The 25,247-nt window shown below is 41.5% G+C and overlaps 1 protein-coding gene across 4 annotated transcripts; it reads right to left on the bottom strand.

The window, feature by feature from the left end:
• Positions 1-1,778: 1,778 nt before the first annotated feature.
• pogza (pogo transposable element derived with ZNF domain a) lies at positions 1,779-25,211 on the bottom strand. Of its 4 annotated transcripts, none has more exons than XM_044052505.1 (25): positions 25,024-25,211; positions 19,625-19,752; positions 13,612-13,715; positions 13,467-13,527; positions 13,179-13,346; positions 11,781-12,002; positions 11,612-11,697; positions 10,862-10,933; positions 10,539-10,792; positions 8,903-9,033; positions 8,107-8,207; positions 7,887-8,033; positions 7,314-7,445; positions 7,080-7,154; positions 6,888-6,976; positions 5,524-5,670; positions 5,371-5,430; positions 5,188-5,297; positions 4,426-4,468; positions 3,927-4,101; positions 3,456-3,848; positions 2,887-3,189; positions 2,610-2,813; positions 2,398-2,528; positions 1,779-2,301 (listed from the first exon to the last, which is right to left on the bottom strand). In XM_044052505.1, the coding sequence occupies exons 2-25, from the start codon at positions 19,743-19,745 to the stop codon at positions 2,061-2,063; spliced, it is 3,570 nt and encodes a 1,189-aa protein (XP_043908440.1). In that variant the 5' UTR covers positions 19,746-19,752; positions 25,024-25,211; the 3' UTR covers positions 1,779-2,060. The 4 variants fall into 4 exon arrangements, with proteins under 4 accessions (XP_043908440.1, XP_043908439.1, XP_043908442.1 ...); XM_044052504.1 differs by lacking the exon at positions 25,024-25,211 and adding an exon at positions 23,758-23,930; XM_044052507.1 differs by lacking the exon at positions 25,024-25,211 and adding an exon at positions 23,851-23,911.
• Positions 25,212-25,247: the final 36 nt, after the last annotated feature.

Raw genomic sequence — 25,247 nt, 5'->3', positions numbered from 1 at the left:
CTTATTTAGGGACATTCAGTTTGTCCCCTTTTCATACACTGGTTACATTCTGTGTAACTAAACTGCGTCCTTGTTTGTGAAACACTCAGTGTGCTCAGCCGTTGTCATTAACATAAAACTTCAACATTCAAAAGCAGCTGATTGTAGCCTCTGTGTGTGTGAGTTTCTTCTTTTTAGTGCATTCTACTCCCTAGAGTTCTGAGTAGAATGCATTGTGCTGCAAGCATCTCTTGTAATCCAACCATTCACCCATTCTCTCTCACATATTGCATGTTTTTGGACTTTGGGAAGAAGCTGCACAAGTGAGAACTCCATGACACATTATCTCAAGGCACTAAAACAGAGACAATATTATTGAAATCATTCAATTCAATTTTTTATTTGTATAGCGCCAAATCATAACATACATTATCTCAAGGCACTGTACATAGACAACATCAAAGAGAGCAGAGACCCCCAACAGTTCACATCATAAGAGGTCCAGATAGATACAACTATTCATGGCGTTATAACAGGGCTAATGTTAAACACACAGAACTTACTGTTTTCAAGGCCACACACAGACAGTGATGACATGGTTTGTAATGTAAAAATAGATTTCTGCCTGTTTTCATTCCAAATGGAACACTGCTGTTTCCTATGCCATGTTCTCACTATGCTTCTGTTGGAGATGTGGAGATTGTGCATGCGGTCACGTGACTGCCTGGTTCCATGTGAGTGGTATTTGCCATAAGCCTCTCTGTGGAAGTAGTGTTCTTCCTCACATTTAATCTCAAGTGAAATTAAAAAGTAAATTGCATTAAAACTAGTCTTATAAATACAGCTTCTTCAAAACGTCATATAAATAAATGTTGGTGAACCGAAAAGAAGCTCAATTATCAGAATATTTCAATAAACACTGCTTTAACTACTAATTGGAGTGTTGGACCGACAAAGTCTTTAGAAAAATCACTAGCTAACAGGCTAACACTAGCTAAATAAGAAGTATTGGACGAAGGTTTGGTGTGAGGTTGATTTACATGTTTATTCGATTTGTTCAGTGTTGTCTTTGAGTTATTTGAACGTGACATCCTGTGCAACTGTTTTATGTACTTTAGCATTTGTGCTAATGCTGGTACCTGTGCATTGAAACTGTTGAGTCCGAGGAGTAGGAGGAGCCTCTCTTTCCTGCTCACATAGACAACTCATTCTCCCAACATGACATCATTACAAGGCATCACCATTAATCTGCAACATCATTTACTCTTTAAAGATTTATTTTATTTTTTTTAAAAAAACTCAAAATATAGGAGTGGAAAAATAGTCTTTTATTTGACTGAATGTCACAAACTGCAAAACAATGCACAGACTGTATATAAGATGTGGTCATGTTGTCTTGTCTACATTTTGTGGCAGCAGTGGAGACGTCTCCTGCAGTTTTCTCTCACCACGTCAGAGGGCACCACTCTGGACAGTTCACCATCACAGGGACACGCAACCATTCACTCTCAAGGTCAGTTTACCTGATCCCCATGTTGCGAGTTGTTAGAGGAAGCCGGAGAAAAGCCACGCACACGCAGGGAGAACATGTGACCTCCATGCAGAAAGACCCTTGTTCCAACTGGGTCTCAAACTCAGGGCTTCTTGCTGCCAAAGGCAAGAGTGCTAACCACTACACCAATGTGTGGCCCTGTTATCATTATTATGATGATGATTATTATTATTGTTATTAGAGAGATAGTGAGAGAATGTGTGTGTGTATGTGTGACAGAGTTGTTCCTAATAAAGTGGACAGTGAGTCTGAATGTTGTTTGTTTATTTTACTACAGTACCAGTAAATTCATGTTCCAGGGCTAGTGTTAGTACAGTCAGTAAATTCATGTTCCAGGGCCAGTGTTAGTACAGTCAGTAAATTCATGTTCCAGGGAGAAAACATCTGTTCATAATTTACTGTTTTGGACCAATCAGAGCTGAGGAGGTGTGGTCAGAGTCTGATCACCTGATCACTGACACATGTCACGCTGAGCAATGTCTGTGATCTTCATTGATTATGTGATCAGTTCAGGGTCACTGTTCTGTGGTCAGCTGACACACCTGAGTGATGCTCCGCCTCCTGGCTGTTCTATAACTACCGTTTCCTTCGTCTGAAGCAGACCTGGACCTGGACCTTCAGGTTCATGTTCTGGTTGAGGTTCTGGTTGAGGTTCTGGTTGAGGTTCTGGTGTCTCCAGAGTCTGCATCAGAGCTTCTTTAAGGTCTTTGATCATCGTCACTGCCTCTACACAGTCCTTCACCTGCGAATCCAGCACTGAGCTGAATGACCTGAGGAGTTTCCACGGCAACAGAGAAACACATTAACACCACAGAAGAAGAAACACGTCAACAAGTGACCTTTTCAAAATAAAAGTCTGATTTGACCTGTGCAGGACGCCAGTCTGTGAGTTGAGAGTGGAACAAAGTTCACTGAGCCAGCAGGTGAACATCAGAGCCAGGTGATCCAGACCCAGACCGTCCAGTCCACCCTGACACACCAGCTGAGTCCAGCGAGCCTGGAGGACAGATGAGGACAGCTGAGGACAGGTGAGGACAGGTGAGGACAGGGGAGGACAGGGGAGGACAGGTGGACGTACCTGCAGGAAGTCTTGCAGGACGGGTGTCACGCAGATGTGGAGCGGCTGCAGACGGCAGCTGCACCCTGGTGGGATGACCATGACGTCAGTGGAGATGGAGGACAGGTCGTCCTTGAACTGACTGTTCAGGTGACCTCGATGACTGTCCACCAGGAGGACAGACTCCCTGCTATGGCCAGAGACCTCCATACAGGGGCGCCACACCTGCACAGACAGGAGAGGTGTCATGTGACCACAGTTCAAAGCTCAGAGTGAGAGGGAATTGTGAAGTCCTGACCTTGTTGATCCAGATGTTCAGGCGTTCCTGGTCGGAGAACCCGTCCTGCCGAGTCTCCAGCAGAACGTTGCTGGGGAAACCTTCAGGGACATGTGACGGCGTCCTTCTGAAGAAAAGCAGCGGCGTGAGCAGCGTTCCGTCGGACAGAGTGGACAGGAAGACATCGAGCAGAGGTTCAACCTCAGGAGACGCAAACAGCTGGAAGGCAGTGGGGTTCTGGTCCTCCAAGGCTTTGTGACCAATGAAGATGGAGAACTCGTCCATGCAGCCAATGGAGCGAGGCTGGAGACGCGTGCTGCGGAGCTGCAGCACAGTCACAGCGTTAGCAGGGGTTCGATTCCCTCCTTTTACTGTGACTGAATTCAGGCTTCGTCTTCCTAATCAGCCTCACAGACCACAGAAGCACAACATGGGACGTTATTGGTGTTGCCTGGCAACAGAGTAGGACGTCCTCAAACAGCTTTTATAAGAAGCTAAATAACAGGAAACGAGGACGACTACAACGTCACTGCTCACCTTGGTCCCGCCCTCTCTGACTATGTCTCTAAAGGAGGTGGCCTGACACTCACCTGGTCCTGCAGGGACTGTACGAACGTGTGGCATTTGTCTCTGATGTCCATTGGCAGTGTGAGGCAGCTGCTGTCGTGTCTCAGCATGAAGTCCACTGACCACCTGTAGCGCTCCGACAGCTGACTGTCCTGTCCCAGGAACGTCGTGGCGACCTGCAGGAGCACGTCTTCACTGACAGCGAGCTGCAGCTCTCGCTGCCTCAGCAACCAGCTGACCAACCGCGCCGTCTTCCAGTGCCAATTCCTGCTACACAGCCCACGCTCCTGCTGCTCGGTCCAAGACAGGATCGCCGCGGACGCCGTCTGACAGCGGTGTGATGCCTGAGAGACGCCGTGACACAGTGAGGACAGAACAGCTGCCAGCTGAGAGACAGACAGAGAGGACGCCAACATCTGAGACACAAAACACAGAGGAGACACGTTACACTGACGAGCACACAGAAGAATCAGCGGCAGCAACGTCCTCCTCACCTGATCAGATTGTGGGCGTGGCCCTACAATGATGATGGTCATTGCCGGCTCAGAGCAGAGGGGGGAGGGGGAGGGGAGGGGTTTGACTGACAGCTGTGTGGACGTCATCTTACTGGAGGACATCAAGTTGATGGGGACGAAGCCACTGTGTCCTAGATCACCTGCTGATGTCACACTGAGAGGACAGGGCCACAGGTGTCAGACACATCAGTTTGTTGTTTCATAATTACAAAGGAAGTGATGGAGGGAGGGGGTGTGTCACAGGTGTGTGTTTTTACCTGTCACAGGTGTGTGTGTGTTTACCTGTCACAGGTGTGTTTGTGTGTGTGTGTTTACCTGTGACAGGTGTGTGTGTTTTATCTGTCACAGGTGTGTGTGTGTGTTTACCTGTCATAGGTGTCTGTGTGTTTTACCTGTCACAGTGTGTGTGTGTGTGTTTACCTGTCACAGGTGTGTGTGTGTGTTTACCTGTCACAGGGTTGTGTGTGTGTGTGTTTACCTGTCACAGGTGTGTGTGTGCTGTTCTCTGTAAATGCTCCAATCTGAAATACAGTTACATTGTTCTGAAATCTTTGCTCCTCTGCTGCCCACTGCTGGGCAATGTTTATCTAAAACTTTTATGTCAAGAACTGTTATATTTACTTGTAACTTCATACATACCACAGACTTTTAGGGCCACATTGAGAAAAAAATGTTTCACAGAAAAATCATAAATTTACTAGAATAAAGTCATAAATTTACGAGATTTAAGTCATACATTTACAAGAATAAAGTCGTTAAATCTACAAGATTAAAGTCGTAAATTTACGAGATTAAAGTCGTAAATTTACCAGAATAAAGTGCTAAATTTACCAGAATAAAGTGGTAATATTCTAACCTTGTTGTTTTAGAAGAGGAGAGTTGTTAAAATGAGAGCTGTGGAGCATTTGGTGGAATTTTACTTTAGAATAAGTTTCACAAACAAGGAGATACTTTTTGCATATCAGCATCAACAGTCAGAAGTATCAGAAAAGTAAATGGCTTTTTTCAGGAGGGGAATTAAGACTTTATTCTCTTGATTTTTATATTGTAAAGTAAGACTTTATTCTCTCGATTTTAATCTCGTAAATTGAGACTTTATTCTGTCGATTTTAATCTCGTAAATTAAGACTTTATTATAATCTCATAAATTAAGACTTTATTCTTGGAAGTCTGTGAATGTATTTTTCCCTCAATGTGGCCCTAATACTCCGTCGTACATGAATATGTGTGTGTGTGTTACCTTTGTGAACTCTGCAGTGATGCTCAGGTCTCTCTGTCAGGTGATTGGCCATCACGTCTCCTCTGTAGGTGCTGAGTTTACACGACACACACTCCAACCTGTGTGACGACCTGACACACACACACAGGTAAAGTCACATCATTCACCAACATTAATGACACAGCAACAGTAACAGCCGTTTACCGAGGGTTGGACAGGAAGATGCTCTGGTACGGTTGGTTTTCATTGAAGGTCACATGATTACTGTGGAAACATGGACACAAACAAAGATGCTGTCACCACCTTTAAATGTGTTCAAACCAGTGTGAACACATGACGGACGAGGAGCAGACATACTTGATCATGTGGTTGGCGTAGGAGGTGGAGCAGCAGGTGATGAACCTGCAGAGAGAACAGTGAACCAAAGACGGAAAATGATTCCTGACGTCACGCACGGTCGAGAGACACTCGACACAGAGGAGAGGAGAGACACCAGCCTCCTCACTGAAAGAGAAAAGAAGCAAATAATGAGAAAACCACAGACTTTTATTTTGAAAACATGGGGTTGTGTTCAGGGTTCTAAATTAACTTTTTTGATCACCAGTCAATCAGAATTTTCACTAGCCAAATTTTTTTCAGTGAAAATAAGAGAGATAAAAGAGATGAGTGCCGCTGAATGAATTATTTTTACACTTTTGATTTTATTAACACAATCCAAGTATAATACATACACATACAGATAATTTCAGAGCTCTACCGCATCTTTTGCCTGGTATTCATTTGTGTATGTCTCTCCTATCTTCAAGCCCTTCTTCCTGTCCACCTTGAAATTAATTATCATATCATAGTATTATCTTTTTGTAAAGTTCTGTCTGTAGAAGCATGTATGTCACTCTGTATCGTATTAAATGCACTGATTCTGGAACATGTAAATAGTAACCTTAACATTAATTCACTTAGGCTACTCGATGTTTTTAATAAAAAAAGGCTTCTCCTAGCAAGGCTCTCTTCAATATGAACGTTTTGGCGGATTTAATCCTTAGGCTCTCCTTATCACTCCGGGCACTCTCATGGTCCTTTACAGCTTTGACTCTAAAATGATTAGTTCCCACCACGAAATTTGTTTGTTTTGATTTTTTCTTTTGCGTTCATGCGGCAGCCATGATAAATCATGACGTCATTTTCGTGATAAACACAAGCCATTCACGACCCGTCAGCCATTAGGCATTTTTTTTCGTTTCACACGCATTGTTGTTGATATTCTCAATCTCATCCCCTGCCTCTCTTCTTGCCCCCGGACGCCTGTCCAACCAACCACCGCCACATTTAGTTTAAGTTTAGGCTACTTTTTAAATTTACTTTACCTAGCTCCCCCCCTTCTTTGATAGTTTCTGGCAGAAACTATCAAAGAAGAAGAAGAAGGAAAAGAATGAATGAACAGAGCAGAAGCCCCCGCCAGGCGCATTTTCTCCGCCGGTGGTGATTTTTAACCCCCATTTGGCAGGTGTTAATTTAGAACCCTTGTTGTGTTTTGGCGTGGATCAAGAGACACTCAGGCTTTTATTTTGAAAAGAGTGGGGTTGTGTTTTAGCATGGATCAAGAGACACTCAGACTTTTATTTTGAAAAGAGTGGGGTTGTGTTTTAACATGGATCAAGAGACACTTAGACTTTTATTTTGAAAAGAGTGGGGTTGAATGGTCATGTGATGAGTTGCTGTACCTGAGGCTGGACAGCAGGGGGCCCAGGCTCTCCACTTTTTTCCTCTTTGGCACTTCCTGTGTAGGTGGTGGTGAGTCAACTTTTATGACCTGGAACAAGAATCTGATGACTGACCATTTCACATCATCTTTTTACCTTTAACCACATTATTTTTTGGACAGGCTAGCCCCGCCCACGTGTAAACACACTTACCTTGCATGGAACGACTTTCTTCACCACCTCATCATTTTCAGCTCCTTCCACCACAGAGTAAGTCCTCACTGTGACCTGAGACACACACAAGCACAGTAACACACACTGACCACACACACACACACAAGCACATTAACATACACTGACCGCATACACACAAGCACACACTCTCACAGATACACATACACACACACACACACACACACACACACACACACACACACACACACACACCTTGGTTCCAGGTGTGAGTCCAGTGAGCTGAGCAGGTTTGATGTAGGTCTCGTGCAGCTCTTGGTGTTTGTTACGTTGTTGTGCGTACAGGAAGTGAAGGCGACACTTGTCACAGTCAAACATGTATTTCTTCTGAAAACAAAAACACACACAAGACAATAGCACCGTTTAATCACTGTTGTCACTGAGACATGAAGGACATGATGAAGACATGGTGAGGACATGGTGAGGACATGATGAAGACATGGGAATCTATTCTCTTGCGTGTCCATTCATCTTCTGTTTGTACCAGACATGGGCTTATTTAATGCAAGCTTCTACATCATGTATACTGGACTATGTCCAGACTGTCAACATTGACCCATGGTACTCTGTATGTATATATGTGCTTTTGTCGTTATTGTTCATTTCCCTCGTGGCCCCATTACTGTTATCTCCTAATGTGTATGTGTAAAGAAAAAAAATTACAATAAACATACATGAACAAAAAAGAAATAAACATGGTGCATAGCTCCGCCCACTGCCGTCACTCACCATCCAGAACCTGAAGCTCCGGCTGGTGTGTGTGTGTACCTGGTGTTGGGTCACATGATGTTGGTAGTTGCTCTCATCCACCAGCACCATTAGACAGTAGTGACACAGCAGATACTTGGTGTCAGCATGAACGTCCTTAAAGTGCGACCAGACGTCCGAGTAGAAGGAAGACCTGAAGTCACACACCTGCGGCACAGGTGCACGGGGTCAGTCTTCACACACACAGTGTGAACAGGTGAACATGTGAGCGACTTCTCACCTGGCACACGTACGGCATCTCTCCTGGTTTGTGCGCCCTCTTCATGTGCAACAGGAAACGAGGCTCAGAGCCAAAGTTGCGCTCACAGATCTGACATGTGGCTGTAAAAAAAAACAGTGATGACATCATAGCTGACCTAACTGATCCGATCTGATGCTGCATTGTATTGCTAACATGACAACATGACTAACAACATGACTAACACAACCAGTAATCCCCTGCTGCTAATGTTAAGCTAACTACAATCACAGAAAAGAGCAACATTTTCCTTGCTCACTTGTTGCTCCGCCCCCTTGTTCAACATCTGTTACTCTGTCCTCCGAATTGAAAAATGCGTTGTCTTTCAGGCTGTTCCGACGTTCATTTCACATTTATTTGTGTCTTTGCAGTAAATTTTTAAGTGAAAAGTCAGCTCTGAGCTTCTTCCACCAGTTCATCGTCAAAACTCAAACCAAATCAGAGAGCAGAGGTCATGTCCTCAGATCACAGCAGGAGAATCTTCAGAGGATTCAGGCGAGGGTTGGACCTTGACGTGAACATACAGGAAGTAGAAACACTTGTTGTGGATTGTCCTGCTGTTTCCACTCAAGATATCTCCAGACACTTGGAAAAAAACCTCTTTATACATTTGTATTTACATATAGATACTCCAAAGATCCTCCAGAGATTGATTCATAAAATGTGCATTTCTCCACAGACCCTCCAACCCCAACATCTTTTTTCAGCTACATGCTTGTAAACATCTGCGTGTGTGTGTGTGTGTGTGTGTGTGTGTTTGTGTGTGTCAGTTACACACCTGAGGACATGCACCGGCTGTGGTCGCCCTCAATGTGGCACTGCAGTTTGAATGGGGAGAGAAAGCGACGGTAACAGTAAGGACATGAGGGTTTGATGGCAGCGTCGTGTTGTAGCGTGTGACTCATAAACCTGACAACAAACAAACAAAGACGCTGCAAATAAACATTTACATCAAAAAACACAAAACTCTTTTTTTTTAAAAAAAAGCTTTAAAGTATTTTTAACAGAAAATGTTCCACAGTAAAACATCACATGATTGTGAAAAACGAAAAGAGTAAATAACAAGAGAACGAGAGGAGGAGGAAGAGAAAAAGAGAGGAGAGAAGACAAGAGAAGAGACCTTTGATCCTTTAATAATCAAATGAATAACAAGATTTTTTCATGGACAAATAACAAAAGAAAAAACAAAATCAAATAAAATAGCACGCCATAATTCAAAATTGGAAGACCAGTGATTGCTGTACTACTGAACACAAAACATTTCCATATCCCCAAATAGAAACAAATTCTTCTAAATTAGTCTAAATTAGAGATCAATTTGTAATAAGTGAACTAAATTTTGAGCATGCAGTGCAGAGAGGAGAAAAGAGAAGATGAAGAGAAGAGAGGAAGATGGGGAGAGGGGAGAAAAGAGAAGAAGAGAAGAGGAAGAGAGAGGTAGAGAAGAAAAGAAAAGAGCTCTCAATTCTTCCTCAGGTCATATTGATTGTCTTTTCATGCGCATTGATTGGTCTACAGTTAATGATTGACACATGTTTAATAAAGGTAGTAAAGATGTGATAAAGATGTGATGAAGATTTAATAAAGGTAGTAAAGATGTGATAAAGATTTTAAAAAGGTAGTAAAGATGTGATAAAGGTAGTTAAGATTTGATAAAGATGTAACAAAGATATAATATATGTGATAAAGGTAGTAAAGATATGATTAAGATGTAATTAATAGGGATGCACGATATATCGCCATTAATACTGATATCGGCCGATGTTCGTCATTTTTTAACATATCGGCATCGGTTCAATGAGTAAAACTGCGCCGATTTTAACAACCGATGTTTATACCCGTCTAATTGCTGTTTGTGTATGTGTGTCGAGAAGTGGAGGCCATGTGGCATTTGTTTGGGCATATGACAGTGTCAGTGGCGCAAGCGCAGCACAAGATGGTGTGTGGTCAGTGTGTGTTACTGTGCTTGTGTGTGTTGAGGAGAGAGAATGTCAGCAGTGTGGGCGATTTTTCAGGGTGTCAATAGAAGGTACGTGAAAAGCATTATGCAACACTTGCTACAAGTGGTAAAGGTTTCTAAAAACCTTTACTTGTAGTTGGTTACTTGTGTCTTATGTGACCTTGTTATTTGGAGGTAAAACATGTTTTGAAAATAAAGGAAGACATTCAAAAATTCAGCTTGCGTGATTTTCATTCTGTACAAACTTTTATCATCTCAGAAACTTTTTTTTAAAACATATATCGAATATCGGTATCGGCGGATATAGTCATATCGGTGCATCCCTAGTAATTAATGTAGTAAAGATGTGATAAAGATGTAGTAAAGAGGTGATAAATGTAGTAAAGATGTGATAAAGATGTAATTAATTAGTAAAGATGTAATAACGATGTAATAAAGGTTAATAGTCTCTCACTCGATGTTGTTGCGTATTGTCGTGGGACAGAAAACACAGCAGAAATCTTCTCTGTACTGTGGACCCAGCCTGTTGGTGTGGGCGGGGCTTCGTCCAAGGGCAGAGCCATAGAAAAAATCCTCTACCAGCATCACCAGTTTACCCTGAGGGGAGCCAGGGGGAGGAGCCATGCACTCCCGCAGGGGGCTGTCGGCGGGCTCAGGAACAGGGCTATCAGGGTCTGACAGGACATCATCAGACGACCTCTGAGGCGTCTGAAGAGAAAAGACAACTTTAGACAGACGGAGACAAACAGGAAGTAGTTTACAGACCAGCAGACTCACCATCTTCTCTTCTCTGCTCCTCCTCTTCTTCTTCAGGTTCTCCAGACTCTGAGCAATGCCAGGACTGCACAGCTGAAGCAGAAAGAGGAGGAAGAGAAACTATTTTTTTCTGAAAACACAAAGCACTGGAGTTTTACTCCCTGACAGAACAAGTCACTGAAGGCCTCACTGCCGCTTCTAGTCTCTGAACGCCTCACTGCTGCTTCTGGTCTCTGAACCCCTTACTGCTGCTGCTTCTAGTCTCTGAACCCCTCACTGCTGCTGCTTTTGGTCCCTGAATGCCTCACTCCTTCTTCTGGTCCCTGAACCCCTTACTGCTGCTTCTAGTCTCTGAACACCTCACTACTGCTGCTTCTGGTCCCTGAACGACTCACTGCTGCTGTTGTTACGTGTCACTGAACACCTCACTACTGGTTCTGGTCCCTGAACGCCTCACTACTGCTTCTGGTCCCTAAAAACCTCACTGCTGCTTCTGGTCCCTGAACGCCTCACTGATTCAGCAGATCAGCAGCAGATGAGGAGTGCTCCTCCTGAGATAGTAAAGCCGAGATGTTACCATGATAACAGAGGATTAATTTTATTTCAATGTAACTGTATAAATGACTGTGTGCGTGCACACATCTGAATAATGTCGGGCTATAAACGGGATTGGGCTTTTAAAAAGCTGTCAATCATCTTCAAAATGTAAAGATCAAAATGTAATTTTGAAGGCCAGATGACAGCTGTATCCTGAACACCTCACAAACTTACACACATGAATCCTCGCAGCTGCTTGATGAATTTGTAGTGTGATGCACAGTTGAGACAGTTTGGAGGAGACACGTGTTCCTGCTGACCTGAGGACACACACACACACACACACACAGTGAGTCATGTGACCACAGGAGCAGCTCAGTAAATCTCTGTCTCTGCTTCAAACCTTTGAGTTGCAGTTTGTGAGAAGTAGCAGTTCGGTTGCTACTGGTGGGAGGAGCCAGGGTCCTCAATGCAGCTGGGGGAGTGAGCTGTGTTATGGTGGGTGGGGCATGTTGTATGTGAGGCGGGGTCTTCAGGGTCTTCAGGTTGGCGAGAGGCAGGGTGAATTTAAAGTTGAGGTTATGTTGATTGAGAACCTTCTGAGCTTCTTCCCCAGAGATCACACCTGCAACACACACACACACACGTTACCTTGCTGTCAGGACATTTAAAGGGGACATATTATGCAAAATCAACTTTTTAATCATTTTAATACTTTTATTTGGTACTCTGGAGGCCCTACCAGTCGCCAAAGTGTGGAAAAAGAATACTCAGTCATGTTTTCGTGGTCCCCCTTAGTGTAAGTATAGGCGATAAAACATGCAATGTTGAATTCCCTGCGCTTATGACGGCAGCATGCGCATTTCACCGCGAATGTTACCACCCACCAGTGAGTTTACTTCAAGAGCTCCACCATAGCTCCACCTTAGCTCCATCTTGTCCCTGCGAAAGTGCAGGCGAGGGAGGAAGAGCGGTATTATGTCAACGTGGAGGGACAAGTGTGCTGTTGGTGGCTGCACAGTGGAGCACAGTGTTTTACACAAACTTCCAGCCTCAGAGGATTTTATATATGAAGCTAATGTGCCGGATAAAGTCAGCAGACGTGTGTTTGTGTTCACACCACTTCACATCAGACTGCGGCCGTATTTCACCGACGTACAAACACACACATTTTTAAGAAAAGGTCACATAGAGCTCATAACTGACCATTCTGACACGTCCTAATTAAAAATATTTGTTCAGTGCGTCCTCCATGACCGGAGCACAGACTCAGTCTGATACAGTCACATACATCGGCAGTTTATGCAGCTTGCCACGCGCTGCTGGTGATCAGCGGTGGATCAGCGGTGCTGTCCCTAAGTGTTTTTAACTGATTTACAGTTGGACAGTGTTCGGCTCGATCCTTATGTAGGACGCCTCTTCCTGTGACGGCACTCTCGCTGTTTTCCACGCACGCTGCCATGTTGATATTGTCAGAGAACTAGTGGAGGGAGGGGGGGGGGAATGCAACAGGATCTGAGCGAGTGAGCGCTGTAAAGACGACAAATCAGAAACCCCCTGGAAGAAGTGGGTGTGTGTTTGCCTGTGTCTCATTTGCATATAAAGGGACCATGCACAAACCAAGCATTCTGAAAGGGGCGGATTTAGCAGGGTTATTGAACCGCTATGATGCTTCATCCTTATGGTATTTTGACCAAAGTATGTCACAGACATGTTCATTAGGACACCAGGGACCTGTTTTAATTGGGGAAATAGGGTATAATACGTCCCCTTTAACAGCATCAGTGGAGGGGGTGTGTACCTGTGATGATGGGGGTGGAGTTAGCCTGAGCCTCAGGTGCTGGACAGTGAGTGTCAGCAGTGGGCGGAGCTGTGGTGTTGTTGATGTGGTGACTTCCTGTCACAGTGACAGTGAAGCCACTGACTGAACCTCTGGGTTGAGAGCACAGCTTCAACTCTGCAGCGCCACCTGCAGGATCAACACAGAGATTTTCTACAGTTTATATTAAACTGCAGCCTCAGAAGCAACAACAAGGACCCAGGATGACGAGAATGAGAGGAGATGAGTGATCAGCTCATGTATACTGACCTCCAGGCAGCAGAGGGACCAGCTGACCGTTCAACCTGAAGCCCAGAGGAACAGCTGAGGACTGAACACACACACACACACACAAAGGATTAAAGATGAGCAGCAGTATATAGTTTAATGTGACATGTCAGAGTAGTTCTGTCACCATCAGTGTGGGGGCGCTGCAGTTCTTCATTAGCTGCTTTGGGATGGAGATGAGTCTGGTCTGTGATTGGTCCATCTCCTCCTCTAGTGACCTGACCTTCAGACCTGTTGAGACACAGGCCGTTTCTCAATATCCATACTTGTGCGTACTTGTGCGTACTTGCGTACTCCCGTACTTGTGAAAACGTCATCAGCCTCAGTCCAAGTGCTGTTCCAATTCTCAAGTAGAGACAGCGAGGACGGTTCTCAAACCCGGAAGTGTTCTCGCTCCGCCCATGTTTACCAAGTATGCATCGGAGGTGACTTAAGCGTACTTGGGATGGCCATGTATCCCAGAATACATTTCGGCGGAGCATAGCAGCAGATAATAGAAATATAAATCTGAAATAAATATTTTTCTGTGTCCCGGAACAAAGTTTTAAGATCATTTGAGGCGAGAAACGAGTCTTTTAGAATTCAAATATGTGGTTTGTGTATGAAGATATGACGTATTTATAGTTTGGCAGCGACGTTTGTCGGAGGTGATCAGCTCCACCTCTGTGGGCGTTCGGCGCTCACTGTGCCCGGCACAGAGCAGCGTTACCTCGGCCTGTCCTGATGAAATGATCCGCTGGCTCAGACGTCGCTGTCATTACATGCTCGGTGTGATCCATAGATTTGTTGTTGACGTGTTATTTTGATTTTAATGGAGACGTTTTGACCTGACGGTTTGAAAGTTTGTATATCATAAATTTTTTTTAAATTTCAACTTTCAAAGTTAGATTTATATTAAAGTCGCACGGTCATTGTATCTGTACTTAAATATAATATGTAAATATTAGCTATGTAGAGTAGTATATATTTGTACACGTCATATATATATATATATATATATGTATATATATATATATAAATACTACTCTACAATGCTGTAATATATCTATTTTCCACATTATATTATTTATATTGTATATTTTAATAGAAATAAATTAATAAATGAAGTTAAATATTTAAAATGTAAAAATAATAACAACATATATATGCATTTATTAAAAGTATTTCATATGTTCATTTATCAACACCGTAGGTGGCGCTAATGAGGCTGCAGCACTTGGCGCCAGCCACCATTCAAACAGCAGAACAATACATACATACTTGCATACTTGAGTATTGAGAAACAACCACATACTTGTGTACTCCCGTACTTGGCAAGTATATACTCCCAGCTTACTTCTCAAGTATATACTTCCCAAGTAAGCAAGTACATACTTGCTAACTTGAGTATTGAGAAACGGCCACAGACTCACAGTGTGACGTCACATGCGGGTAACATTAGTGTTGTTGTTGTTGCCATGGCGACACACTTAATCTTTACAGAAGAGGAGGGGGAGGTGACATAAGGAGGGGATGACCGTGATGGGATAGAGATCAGATCTTGACGTATGTTAATAGCACGTGTAAATGCATGTGGTGAATCTATCACAGTTTTCACAGTCACAATCACATACTGACTGGACATGACTGTTCATTCATGTTCAAACATTAAACTCATCAACATTTTATGGAAAAATGCAATAAAAAGTCAAGTAAAATCCTGTGTAGGGCTGCATGATAGGAAAAATCTCTATATATACACTTTTGTATATCATTTGACTCTATATCCTGATATAGGAGATATATGTGGATATGAAACTGCACACAGGTTTTTTCTCTGGACTGTCACAATACACTGTAAATATGCTATAAATGAACTGTAAATACACTGTAAATATACTGTAAATGAATTGTAAATACATTGTAAATATACTGTAAATACAGTGTAAATACACTGTAAACATACTGTAAATTAACTGTAAATATACTGTAATTGCACTGTAAATGTAGTGTAAATATACTGTACATATACTGTAAATGAACTGTAAATACACTGTAAGTTAACTGTAAATACACTGTAATTGCACTGTAAATGTAGTGTAAATACACTGCACACATACTGTAAACGAACTGTACATATACTGTAAATTAACTGTAAATACACTACATATACTGTAAATACACTACATATACTGTAAACACACTGTAAATATACTGTACGGCTGCCACAAACGTTTATTTCAATAATCGACTAGTCACTGATTATTTTAGCGATTATTTGCAGTGGTAAGGCTAATGAAATCGGCATCGCTAATATTAACGTTTACAGCTATAAGTAAGTAGCTCACTGTTGACATTCATTTTACCAGCTAACTAGCCAATTAGCTTACCGAGACGACTGTCCCTCTTTGTCAGAAATTAAATCAGCCACAACATACTTCCTTTTCAAATGCTCATGCATCGCCGTCATACTGCCATGGAAGGCAAGTTATGTCTTGCAGATTTTGCATAGCACATTTTTATTTTTTATTTTGGTAAAACGCTCCCAAACGTTTGAGCTCCATTGCCGGCTAGCCATGATACTGTTCGGGCATAACTTTCTGGTGACATCACAGCAAACCCCGATTACCACTAATGCAAGTGCGTCAAGGACAGAAAGACAGCAGCAGTTTAGAGAGAAAAACAAAGCTTCCAAAAATAAACCATTACGTTGGTTATTAAAGGTCCCATATTATACCCTATTTCTCCAAGTTAAGACGCGAACCAATGCCACACCACGTGATTCTAGAGGAAGTGTTTGAAAAAATGGCAGCAGAACAACATTAGCAGAGAGAAAACTGTATAGAGCACAAAGTATGAGAGCACTTTACACTAACGCCTTCAAAGAACAGCGTTACGTGCTAAATGTGCATGGCATGGCAGCACATCTCTGCATGAGCACCTGAAGAGGAAGCATGTTGGAGCCATGGGTGAAGGAGATTCACTAATCACTTATCCATCAACAACACTGGAGAAAGCAGTCAACTATGAAACTATAATGGATTCAACATTTAAATCTATAGAAAGATGGTTGACTCTTCCTATCTTCCTCATTGGGAGGATAAATAAATTAAAAATGAACATCTTACCCAAGTTTTTATAATTATTTCAGAATGTTCCTTTGGCACCACCTGAAGGAACATTTGCAAGAATAACATCACTAATAACAAAATTTATACGGAACAAGAAATGTCCTAGAGTTCGCCTGTCCCTGTTATATCTTCTCTTTGATACTGGGGGGTTAAAATGTCCTAACCTTTACTGGTATTATTTGGCAGTACAGTTGAGGACCATAATGTTTTATTTTTGCAAAGAAAACTCTTCATCATGGGTGGATATAGAGACATACTCCCTCCAGTTGCCATTAAACCTGCATCTTTACTCAGCCAGTTTAAAACATTTACGAACTCACACCACTCATCCTATAATGCTTAATATGGTTAACATATGGTATGAAGTAAGAAAATATATGATAATATCTAATTCTTTGTCACAATTTAGCCCAATATGGGGCAATAATGCTTTTAAACCAGGCACACTAGATGCTGGATTCCAGATTTGGGCGAGTTCGAGTTTTAATGTCATCTGAGGACTTATCATTAATGTTTAATATTCCGAAGAAGCATTTCTTTAAATATTCACAACTAGAGCTTTTTTCTTCTTCACAGAATCAGTCAATAATAATACAGATTTTATCGTCGTTAGAAGAAACTATGATCAAAAATTGTAGAAGCAACGGATTGACCTCATTAATATACAACTGGCTTGTGTCTGGTTCTGGCGAATCAGCAATATCAAAACTTGACACATGGGGGTTAGACCTTCAAGTTGACATTTCAAACGACAAGTGGAACAAAGTCTGTAAGGAGGCTCAAACAAAAACAGCCAGCACAAATTTAAAGCTTCTTCAGTATAACTGGCTGATGAGGACCTACAACACCCCAGTGAAATTGCATAAATATAACAGTAACACACTGGACATGTGTTTTAAATGTAAAGAAAATCAAGGAACATTCATACACTGTACATGGGAATGCAATAAAATAAATGCATTCTGGTTAATAAAGTGGTTAATAAAATAATGACCATTTTGTCTATAAATATCCCAGTAGACTCAAAAATGATACTGTTACATCTATACCCGGCAAATATGAAATTAAGAACCAGATAATACAAATTTATTGACTTTGCTATACTACAGGCAAAACGATTAATAGCTCTCAATTGGAAGAAAACCTCGGCCCTTACAATAGGTGCTTGGATTAATATTATGGCACGATATACAGTGGGTACGGAAAGTATTCAGACCCCTTTAAATTTTTCACACTTTGTTTCATTGCAGCCATTTTCTAAAATCAAAAAAGTTCATTTTATTTCTCATTAATGTACACTCAGCACCCCATCTTGACAGAAAAAGAAAAAGTCATAAGTATTCAGACCCTTTGCTCAGTATTGAGTAGAAGCTCCTTTTGAGCTAGTACAGCCATGAGTCCTCTTGGGAATGATGCAACAAGTTTTTCACACCTGGATTTTGGGATCCTCTGCCATTCTTCCTTGCACATCCTCTCCAGTTCTGTCAGGTTGGATGGTGAACGTTGGTGGACAGACATTTTCAGGTCTCTCCAGAGATGCTCAATTGGTTTAGGTCAGGGCTCTGGCTGGGCCAGTCAAGAATGGTCACAGAGTTGTTCCGAAGCCACGCCTTCGTTATTTTAGCTGTGTGCTTAGGGTCATTGTCTTGTTGGAAGGTGAACCTTTGGCCCAGTCTGAGATCCTGAGCACTCTGGAAGAGGTTTCCTTCCAGGATATCTCTGTACTTGGCCTCATTCATCTTTCCTTCAATTGCAACCAGTCGTCGTGTCCCTGCAGCTGAAAAACACCCCCATAGCATGATGCTGCCACCACCATGTTTCACTGTTGGGATAGTATTGGGCAGGTGATGAGCAGTGCCTGGTTTTCTCCACACATACCGCTTAGAATTAACACCAAAAAGTGCAATCTTGGTCTCATCAGACCAGAGAATCTTATTTCTCATTGTCTGGGAGTCCTTCATGTGTTTTTTGGCAAACTCTATGCGGGCTTTCATATGTCTTGCACTGTGGAGAGGCTTCTGTCGGGCCACTCTGTCATAAAGCCCCGACTGGTGGAGGGCTGCAGTGATAGTGGACTTTGTGGAACTTTCTCCCATCTCCCTACTGCATCTCTGGAGCTCAGCCACAGTGATCTTTGGGTTCTTCTTTACCTTTCTCACCAAGGCTCTTCTCCCACGATTACTCAGTTTGGCTGGACAGCCAGGTCTAGGAAGAGGTCTGATCGTCCCAAACGTCTTCCATTTAAGGATTATGGAGGCCACTGTGCTCTTAGGAACCTTGAGTGCTGCAGATTTTTTTTTGTAACCTTGGCCTGATCTGTGTCTTGCCACAATTCTGTCTCTGAGCTCCTTGTGCAGTTCCTTCGACCTCATGATTCTCATTTGCTCTGACATGCACTGTGAGCTGTAAGGTCTTATATAGACAGGTGTGTGCCTTTCCTAATCAAGTTCAATCAGTTTAATTAAACACAGCTGGACTCCAATGAAGGAGCAGAACCATCTCAAGGACAATCAGAAGAAATGGACAGCATGTGAGTTAAATATGAGTGTCACAGCAAAGGCTCTGAATACTTATGACCATGTGATGTTTCAGTTTTTCTTTTTTAATACATTTGCAAAAATTTCTAGATTTCTGTTTTTTTCTGTCAAGATGTGGTGCTGAGTGTACATTAATGAGAAATAAAATGAACTTTTTTGATTTTAGCAAATGGCTGCAATGAAACAAAGAGTGAAAAATTTAAAGGGGTCTGAATACTTTCCATACCCACTGTATGTCAATGGAGAGGATAACATACATTGTGAAAAATAAGTTGGATGTCTATGAGAGAATATGGTGACCGTTTAAAGATTTAATGAATCATAGAGACAACTGTGCACAGACTGTGCTCCGGTGCTCCAATTAATGATCAGTAAGGGTTATTCCTTCTCTCAATTTAAATTTATTTAACCTGTAAATTATATTGCAAACATTTTCAGACACACAAGAAAGATTCGAACAGTATTATCATTTACAGATCAATCCACACTTTACCTTCATCCTCTTTCTTTTCCTCAGCCTGCAGTGATGAAGACGACAGCAGTGATGAAGGCTCATCTTCATCACACTCCATGGTCAGGTCAGTGTCCCCACCTGTGTCACACTGCACCTCCATGGTCCACCTGCAGAGGAGACACACAAGGACATGGACGAGGGACACATCCAGATTTGATCTGTTTATTTATTTTTTTTAAGTTTAGCAGCGACCATCACGAGATTCATCCATTATTATTCCATCACTAAATGAATTGCGATTTACAAGGTGAGTAAAATGATCTAAGTGGAGGAATGTTGTGTTTCCTCTTCAGTTCACACATTCATCCTCTTTGTCCACTCCAGTGATGTTTCACATGATTTCTACTAGGGCTGCAACCATCATTTGATTATTAATCCATTAATAATCAATTACATTACATTACATTACTAAATTAATCGTCATCATTTCCAGGTTTGACAAACACCGATCAATACTTTATCAACCAAATGATGATAAATAATCAACAGATGAATGGATCATGAAAATAATAAGTTGCAGCTCTAAATGCTAGTTAATAGGAAAAAAACACTAAAATGTCTGCATTCACACAATGTCACAGTGCAGATGTCAACCCGCTCTGATCTTTTGATCTCTGGCACAAATCAAATAAGATGTGGAAATAAATCATATATGAATCAGAATTTGAATTTGTGTCTACAGAGTACACATGAATATACATACATGAATACATGTGTTCACTACCTTTGGTCACATGACTGTCCTGCAGCCTGTGCAGCAGAGGAAGAGGACTCACACCAGTGGACTCATGTTGAGGTTTCATGTCTATTCATTATGTCACCAAGTTCAATTCCATTTCAGCCTATTAATCATTTTCAGGTTAGTAGTAACACCCCCTGTGGTTTGTGCCCCCCTAGTGGTGACCAGTGTAACTGCAGAGTTCAGATATGGGTCACTTTAGTCGAGAAACTGTCCAGTTTGATTGAGTACAGTACGTATATTATAGTGTAGTATAGTCCTTTATTGTCATTGTAACCTATACAACGAAATTAAAAAAAGTGCCAGACAGTCAGTGCATAAATAAAAAATATTAAAGGGGACATATTATACCCTATTTCTCTAATTAAAATAGTTCCCTGGTGTCCTAATGAACATGTCAGTGACATGCTTTGGTATGCAAACACACATCCACTTCTTCCAGGAGGTTTCTGATTTGTCCTTGTCCTGCGCTCACTCGCTCAGCTCCTGTTCCCTCCGCTCCATTCCGCTCCCCCTCCCTCCACTAGTTCTCTGACAATATCAACATGGCAGCGTGCGCGGAAAACAGCGAGAGTGCCACTGTTCTTGCAAGCTGAACAGTGGTGAACTGTAAATCAGTTAAAAACACTTAGGGACAGCACCACTGATCGCCAGTGGTGAGTGGCGAGCTGATCCTCTGAGGCTGGAAGTTTGTGTAAAACACTGTGCTCCACTGTGCAGCCACCAACAGCACACTTGTCCCTCTGCGTTGACATAATACCGCTCTTCTTCCCTCGCCTGCACTCTTGCAGTAAACTTACTGGTGGGTGGTAACATTTGCGGTGAAATGCGCATGCTGCCGTCATAAGCGCAGGGAATTCAACATCGAGTGTTTTATGGCCTATACTTACACTAAGGGGGACCACGAAAACATGACTGAGTATTCTTTTTCCACACTTTGGCGACTGGTAGGGCCTCCAGAGTCCCAAATATAAGTATTGAAATGGTTAAAAAGTTGATTTTGCATAATATTAAATTTAAAAAAAATAAAATAAATGAATAGTCAACAGACAACACATCCTTCCCGTACTACAGGAAAACACAAATAGCACTATTCATTCTGTCATTGTTATCGCACAGTCCCGCAGTATAGTGCTATCTTAAGGATTGTTTTTTATGGCATTGAGGGCGGTTATTGCTGTCGGATAGAAACTGTTTTTAAGTCTGTTTGTTCTTGATTTGATTGTCCTGTATCGCCTGCCTGATGGCAACAGTTCAAACAAGGAGTGACCCGGATGGAAAATGTCTTTTACAATGGTCTGGGCTCTTTTAGCACAGCGAGCACTGTGAAGGTCATCCAATGAGGGGTGGCCTTCTGTGCTGTGTTGACCCGTTGCAAGGCGTTTTTCTGGGCTACTGTGGAGCTGCTAAACCACACACATAGACAGTATGTTAAGATGGATTCTATGGAGCACCTGTAGAAGGATACCAGCAGTCTCTGTGTGATGTCATCCCGCCCTACTGAGGACCCTAATGATTTGTTTCCATTAGGAATATAACCAAAATAACCAGCCATAACCGTTCCATTCTTCACTTGGGTACCAGAGCAAAGATATATATAAAGGCTAGATGTCTCGTCCACACTGCTGGCCAATGGAGTGAACGTCCGCACAGGGCAACCATCTTGCCACAGTCAGCTCGCTCATCCATAACATGTGTTGTAGTGGTACACGGAATAATTATAACCATAGGTTTCAAATAACATTAAACAGAACAGAAAGGTGCAATTAATACATACACACACAAGGTAGTTTAAACAAGTAATAATTCAAATTATTGGATGATATTAGTCATATTCCTATTAAAATCATTTAAATTATTACATGTTTAGTAATATTTCAAATGATTGGATTATATTAGTGACATTCCTATTATAAAAGTATACATATATCTCATGCCATTCTGTATCCTGAGTTTTAGTAGCCCATATACTGATTTAACATAAATCCCTTGTGTGTGTATGTATTCATTGCACCTTTCTGTTCTGTTTAATGTTATTTGAAACCCATGGTTATAATTATTCATAAATATGTAGTGTCATAATAACTACATCTCTGACATTTATAATAAACCAAACTGTTTGAAAATCGGTAGAAAATTGAGCATGTATGGTTATTTAAAAAGTCCATGTACCACTACAACACGTTATGGGTAAGCGAGTTGACTGTGGCAAGATGGCCACCTTGTGCGGACGGTCGACACTCTGCTGTAAGACATCTAGCCTTTATATATATCTATGTACCAGAGTACGGTGGTACGGTACAGTCAGGGTGGAGCTAGACCAGCTAAGCTACGCCAGGAGTTGCCCACATACACACACACACACACACACACACACACACAGAGAGACTATGCGGTTGACAAGTGACTGACAAGAGCCACACCCAGCCCACACTCCGCCTACCAAGTACAGGTACAGTGGAAACACAAACCTGACCCACAACTTTACTATTCCAAACTGTACTGTACTGTACCAAACTGAACCAACACAGCATTTTAGGTCCTCCAAAAATAACATATTGGATTTTTGGCATCAAGACCTGAATGCAAGTATGAATGAAAGTAACACAACTGCACCAGTGACCTGGCTGTGCACCACCAGAATACAAATAAACAATACACAGATTAAAAGTTTCTGCAGGATTCTGTGAATTTAACTTTAAACGACCATCTAAGACCTGGTTTCCATTAACAATTATGTCATGTTTTAAGAAACAGTGTTTACGAACATTTATATTAAAAGTCCATGAACTGTTTCAGTAAACATGTATTCCGTAAACATGTTATTTTGAATGTTTTATCTTTCACCTTTTGCTACTTTATCCTCCACATGAGAGTCAAATATTATTTAATCAAAAGCTGTTTTACTGCAGCTGATAAACAAAACTCAACATAGAACCATATTAAATATTTAACATTTTTAAATGTTTCATTAACAGAAAACAGCTCACTGTGCCGACTGCTGTTTTATATTTAAATATAATTAAATGAGAAGAAAAACATTATTTCTGTTTCATAAACGAGAGAACAAGTCATTGCCTTTAATAATCAGATTAGCCAGCTCAGCTAACAAGCTAATGAACGCACAAACACTATAATAATGTTATTATACAATAGTTTCACTGAATTTACACTAACAGTGCGAACCAATTCAAATATGACACGAACAAAGTCAGTGACAAACTTCACTGCAACGCGACATGGACTAGCGCCCCCTTTGCGCCATTTAAGTAATCAGCTACCGATGCTAGCAAGCTAGCCTTCCAAGCTAACCCAGTGACTTCTATATCTCTGCTAATATCCTCATAAAAGGTGAACGCGGGCGCGCGCTTACCTTGTTTGTAGTCTTCAAATGTTAAATAATAAACTTATTCGTTAAAATTTACACTTTTTAATCAACGCTTTTCGAAAAGAAAAAATTACTAACTGTTCTTCTCACACATGAGCTGTTAGCTGTTAGCAGCGGGTACGCGACAGTGAGGACTGAGTATGGCAGCTATCACTATCTCCCTGTATCCCTCCGCCTCCTCCGTACAGCAGCCTCCGCGAAGGACCGAGGTTGGCGGAGGGATATCTGATTTTAGCGTTAGCTTTACGGGAGGTTTTGAACGTATGTAAACACCTGGAGTGTGTGTTATGATATTTCATTTCACGTGAAACACGACGTCACCTTAGGTCGACCAACGGCACAGTGTTCATTCATTCATTCATTCACTCATTCACGTGTGCGTTTGTTTGTGTGTGTGTCTGTGTTTGTGTGTGTACACACGTTGATTAGCATGCTAACTCAACATAATTAGCTCGCTCGGAGTGAAAGTTAAATATTCACTTATTAATCTAACTTCAGTGTAATTTTGACTTTTACACGACAACATAAACGTTTTAATTAAAACTGTTCTGACCGGTGTTCCGGTATTGACTCAGTGTGAAAGCTTCGGCTCGGTCCGCTCGAACCTTCATGTTAGCTCATGGAAGCTAAGTGGCTAATGTTATCTGCGGTGTCTGCGACATTAAAGCTAACGTAGCATTAGATTACACACTGATGCTAGTTAGCTTCCCGCTGCTAGCTTTCTGCTTACATAAAGAAAATACGTTATCATTTTATTCAAACTTATATATTTAAATGTTTTTGTAAAACGTGTTTTCTTAAATCTGAGCTGTTGGGTCTGTTACACTGTTTGTATGAACGTGTGTTTTTTAAACATATTTGTCACTATTTCACCACAAAACTGTTTAAATCCTCATTTCAAACCTTCCAAACCTTGTCTCACAGGCTAGTTTATCTAATATTGCTCCAGTGACTGAAGGCTTGATTATTGAGTTCTGTGATAAACATATAGAATAAACAGTAATAACAATTAGTTAGTAAATGTACATGTGTCATGTTGTAATAATGATTATTACAAGTTTTACTCGCAGTTTTTAAACTGAAAACATTGCTACACATTAATTAATTAGTAAGTAATTAAAGTTTATTTAAAGTCCTGTCCAGTTTATTAGTAGCAGTCAGATCGTTCATGTCTGTGTTAAATAATCATCAGTGAATGTTAAGTCACATAACAACACCAGGGTGTTCCTAATAAACTGGACATTTACTGACCTGGTTTATGTGAACATAAAGAACGTGGATCTGGATTCGTCTGCATCAGGCAACAACAGAAAGATTCATCAGATGTTTAAAGGATTATGTAATAATTAAAATGTAGTAGTAATAATAATGATGGTGTTTTATTATTTTACGTTCTTGTAGAGCTTTTCTCTGACATGAATAGTTTGCTTTTAGTTCATATGATATAGGTATAACAATAACAGTTATTGCGTGTT

Source organism: Solea senegalensis, linkage group LG20 (assembly GCF_019176455.1).
Source record: "Solea senegalensis isolate Sse05_10M linkage group LG20, IFAPA_SoseM_1, whole genome shotgun sequence".
NCBI lineage: Eukaryota > Metazoa > Chordata > Actinopteri > Pleuronectiformes > Soleidae > Solea > Solea senegalensis.
This window is presented reverse-complemented; position numbering and strand designations above follow the sequence as displayed.

Coding starts and splice junctions, on each gene's coding strand:
- pogza (XM_044052505.1), bottom strand. CDS start 19,745: ATGGAGGTGCAGTGTGACACAGGTGGGGACACTGACCTGACCATGGAG. Junction 12,003..13,178: donor CTCCACCCCCATCATCACAG/GTACACACCCCC, acceptor TGTGTGTTGCAG/GTGTGATCTCTGGGGAAGAA. Junction 5,298..5,370: donor ATCTTCCTGTCCAACCCTCG/GTAAACGGCTGT, acceptor TGTGTGTGTCAG/GTCGTCACACAGGTTGGAGT.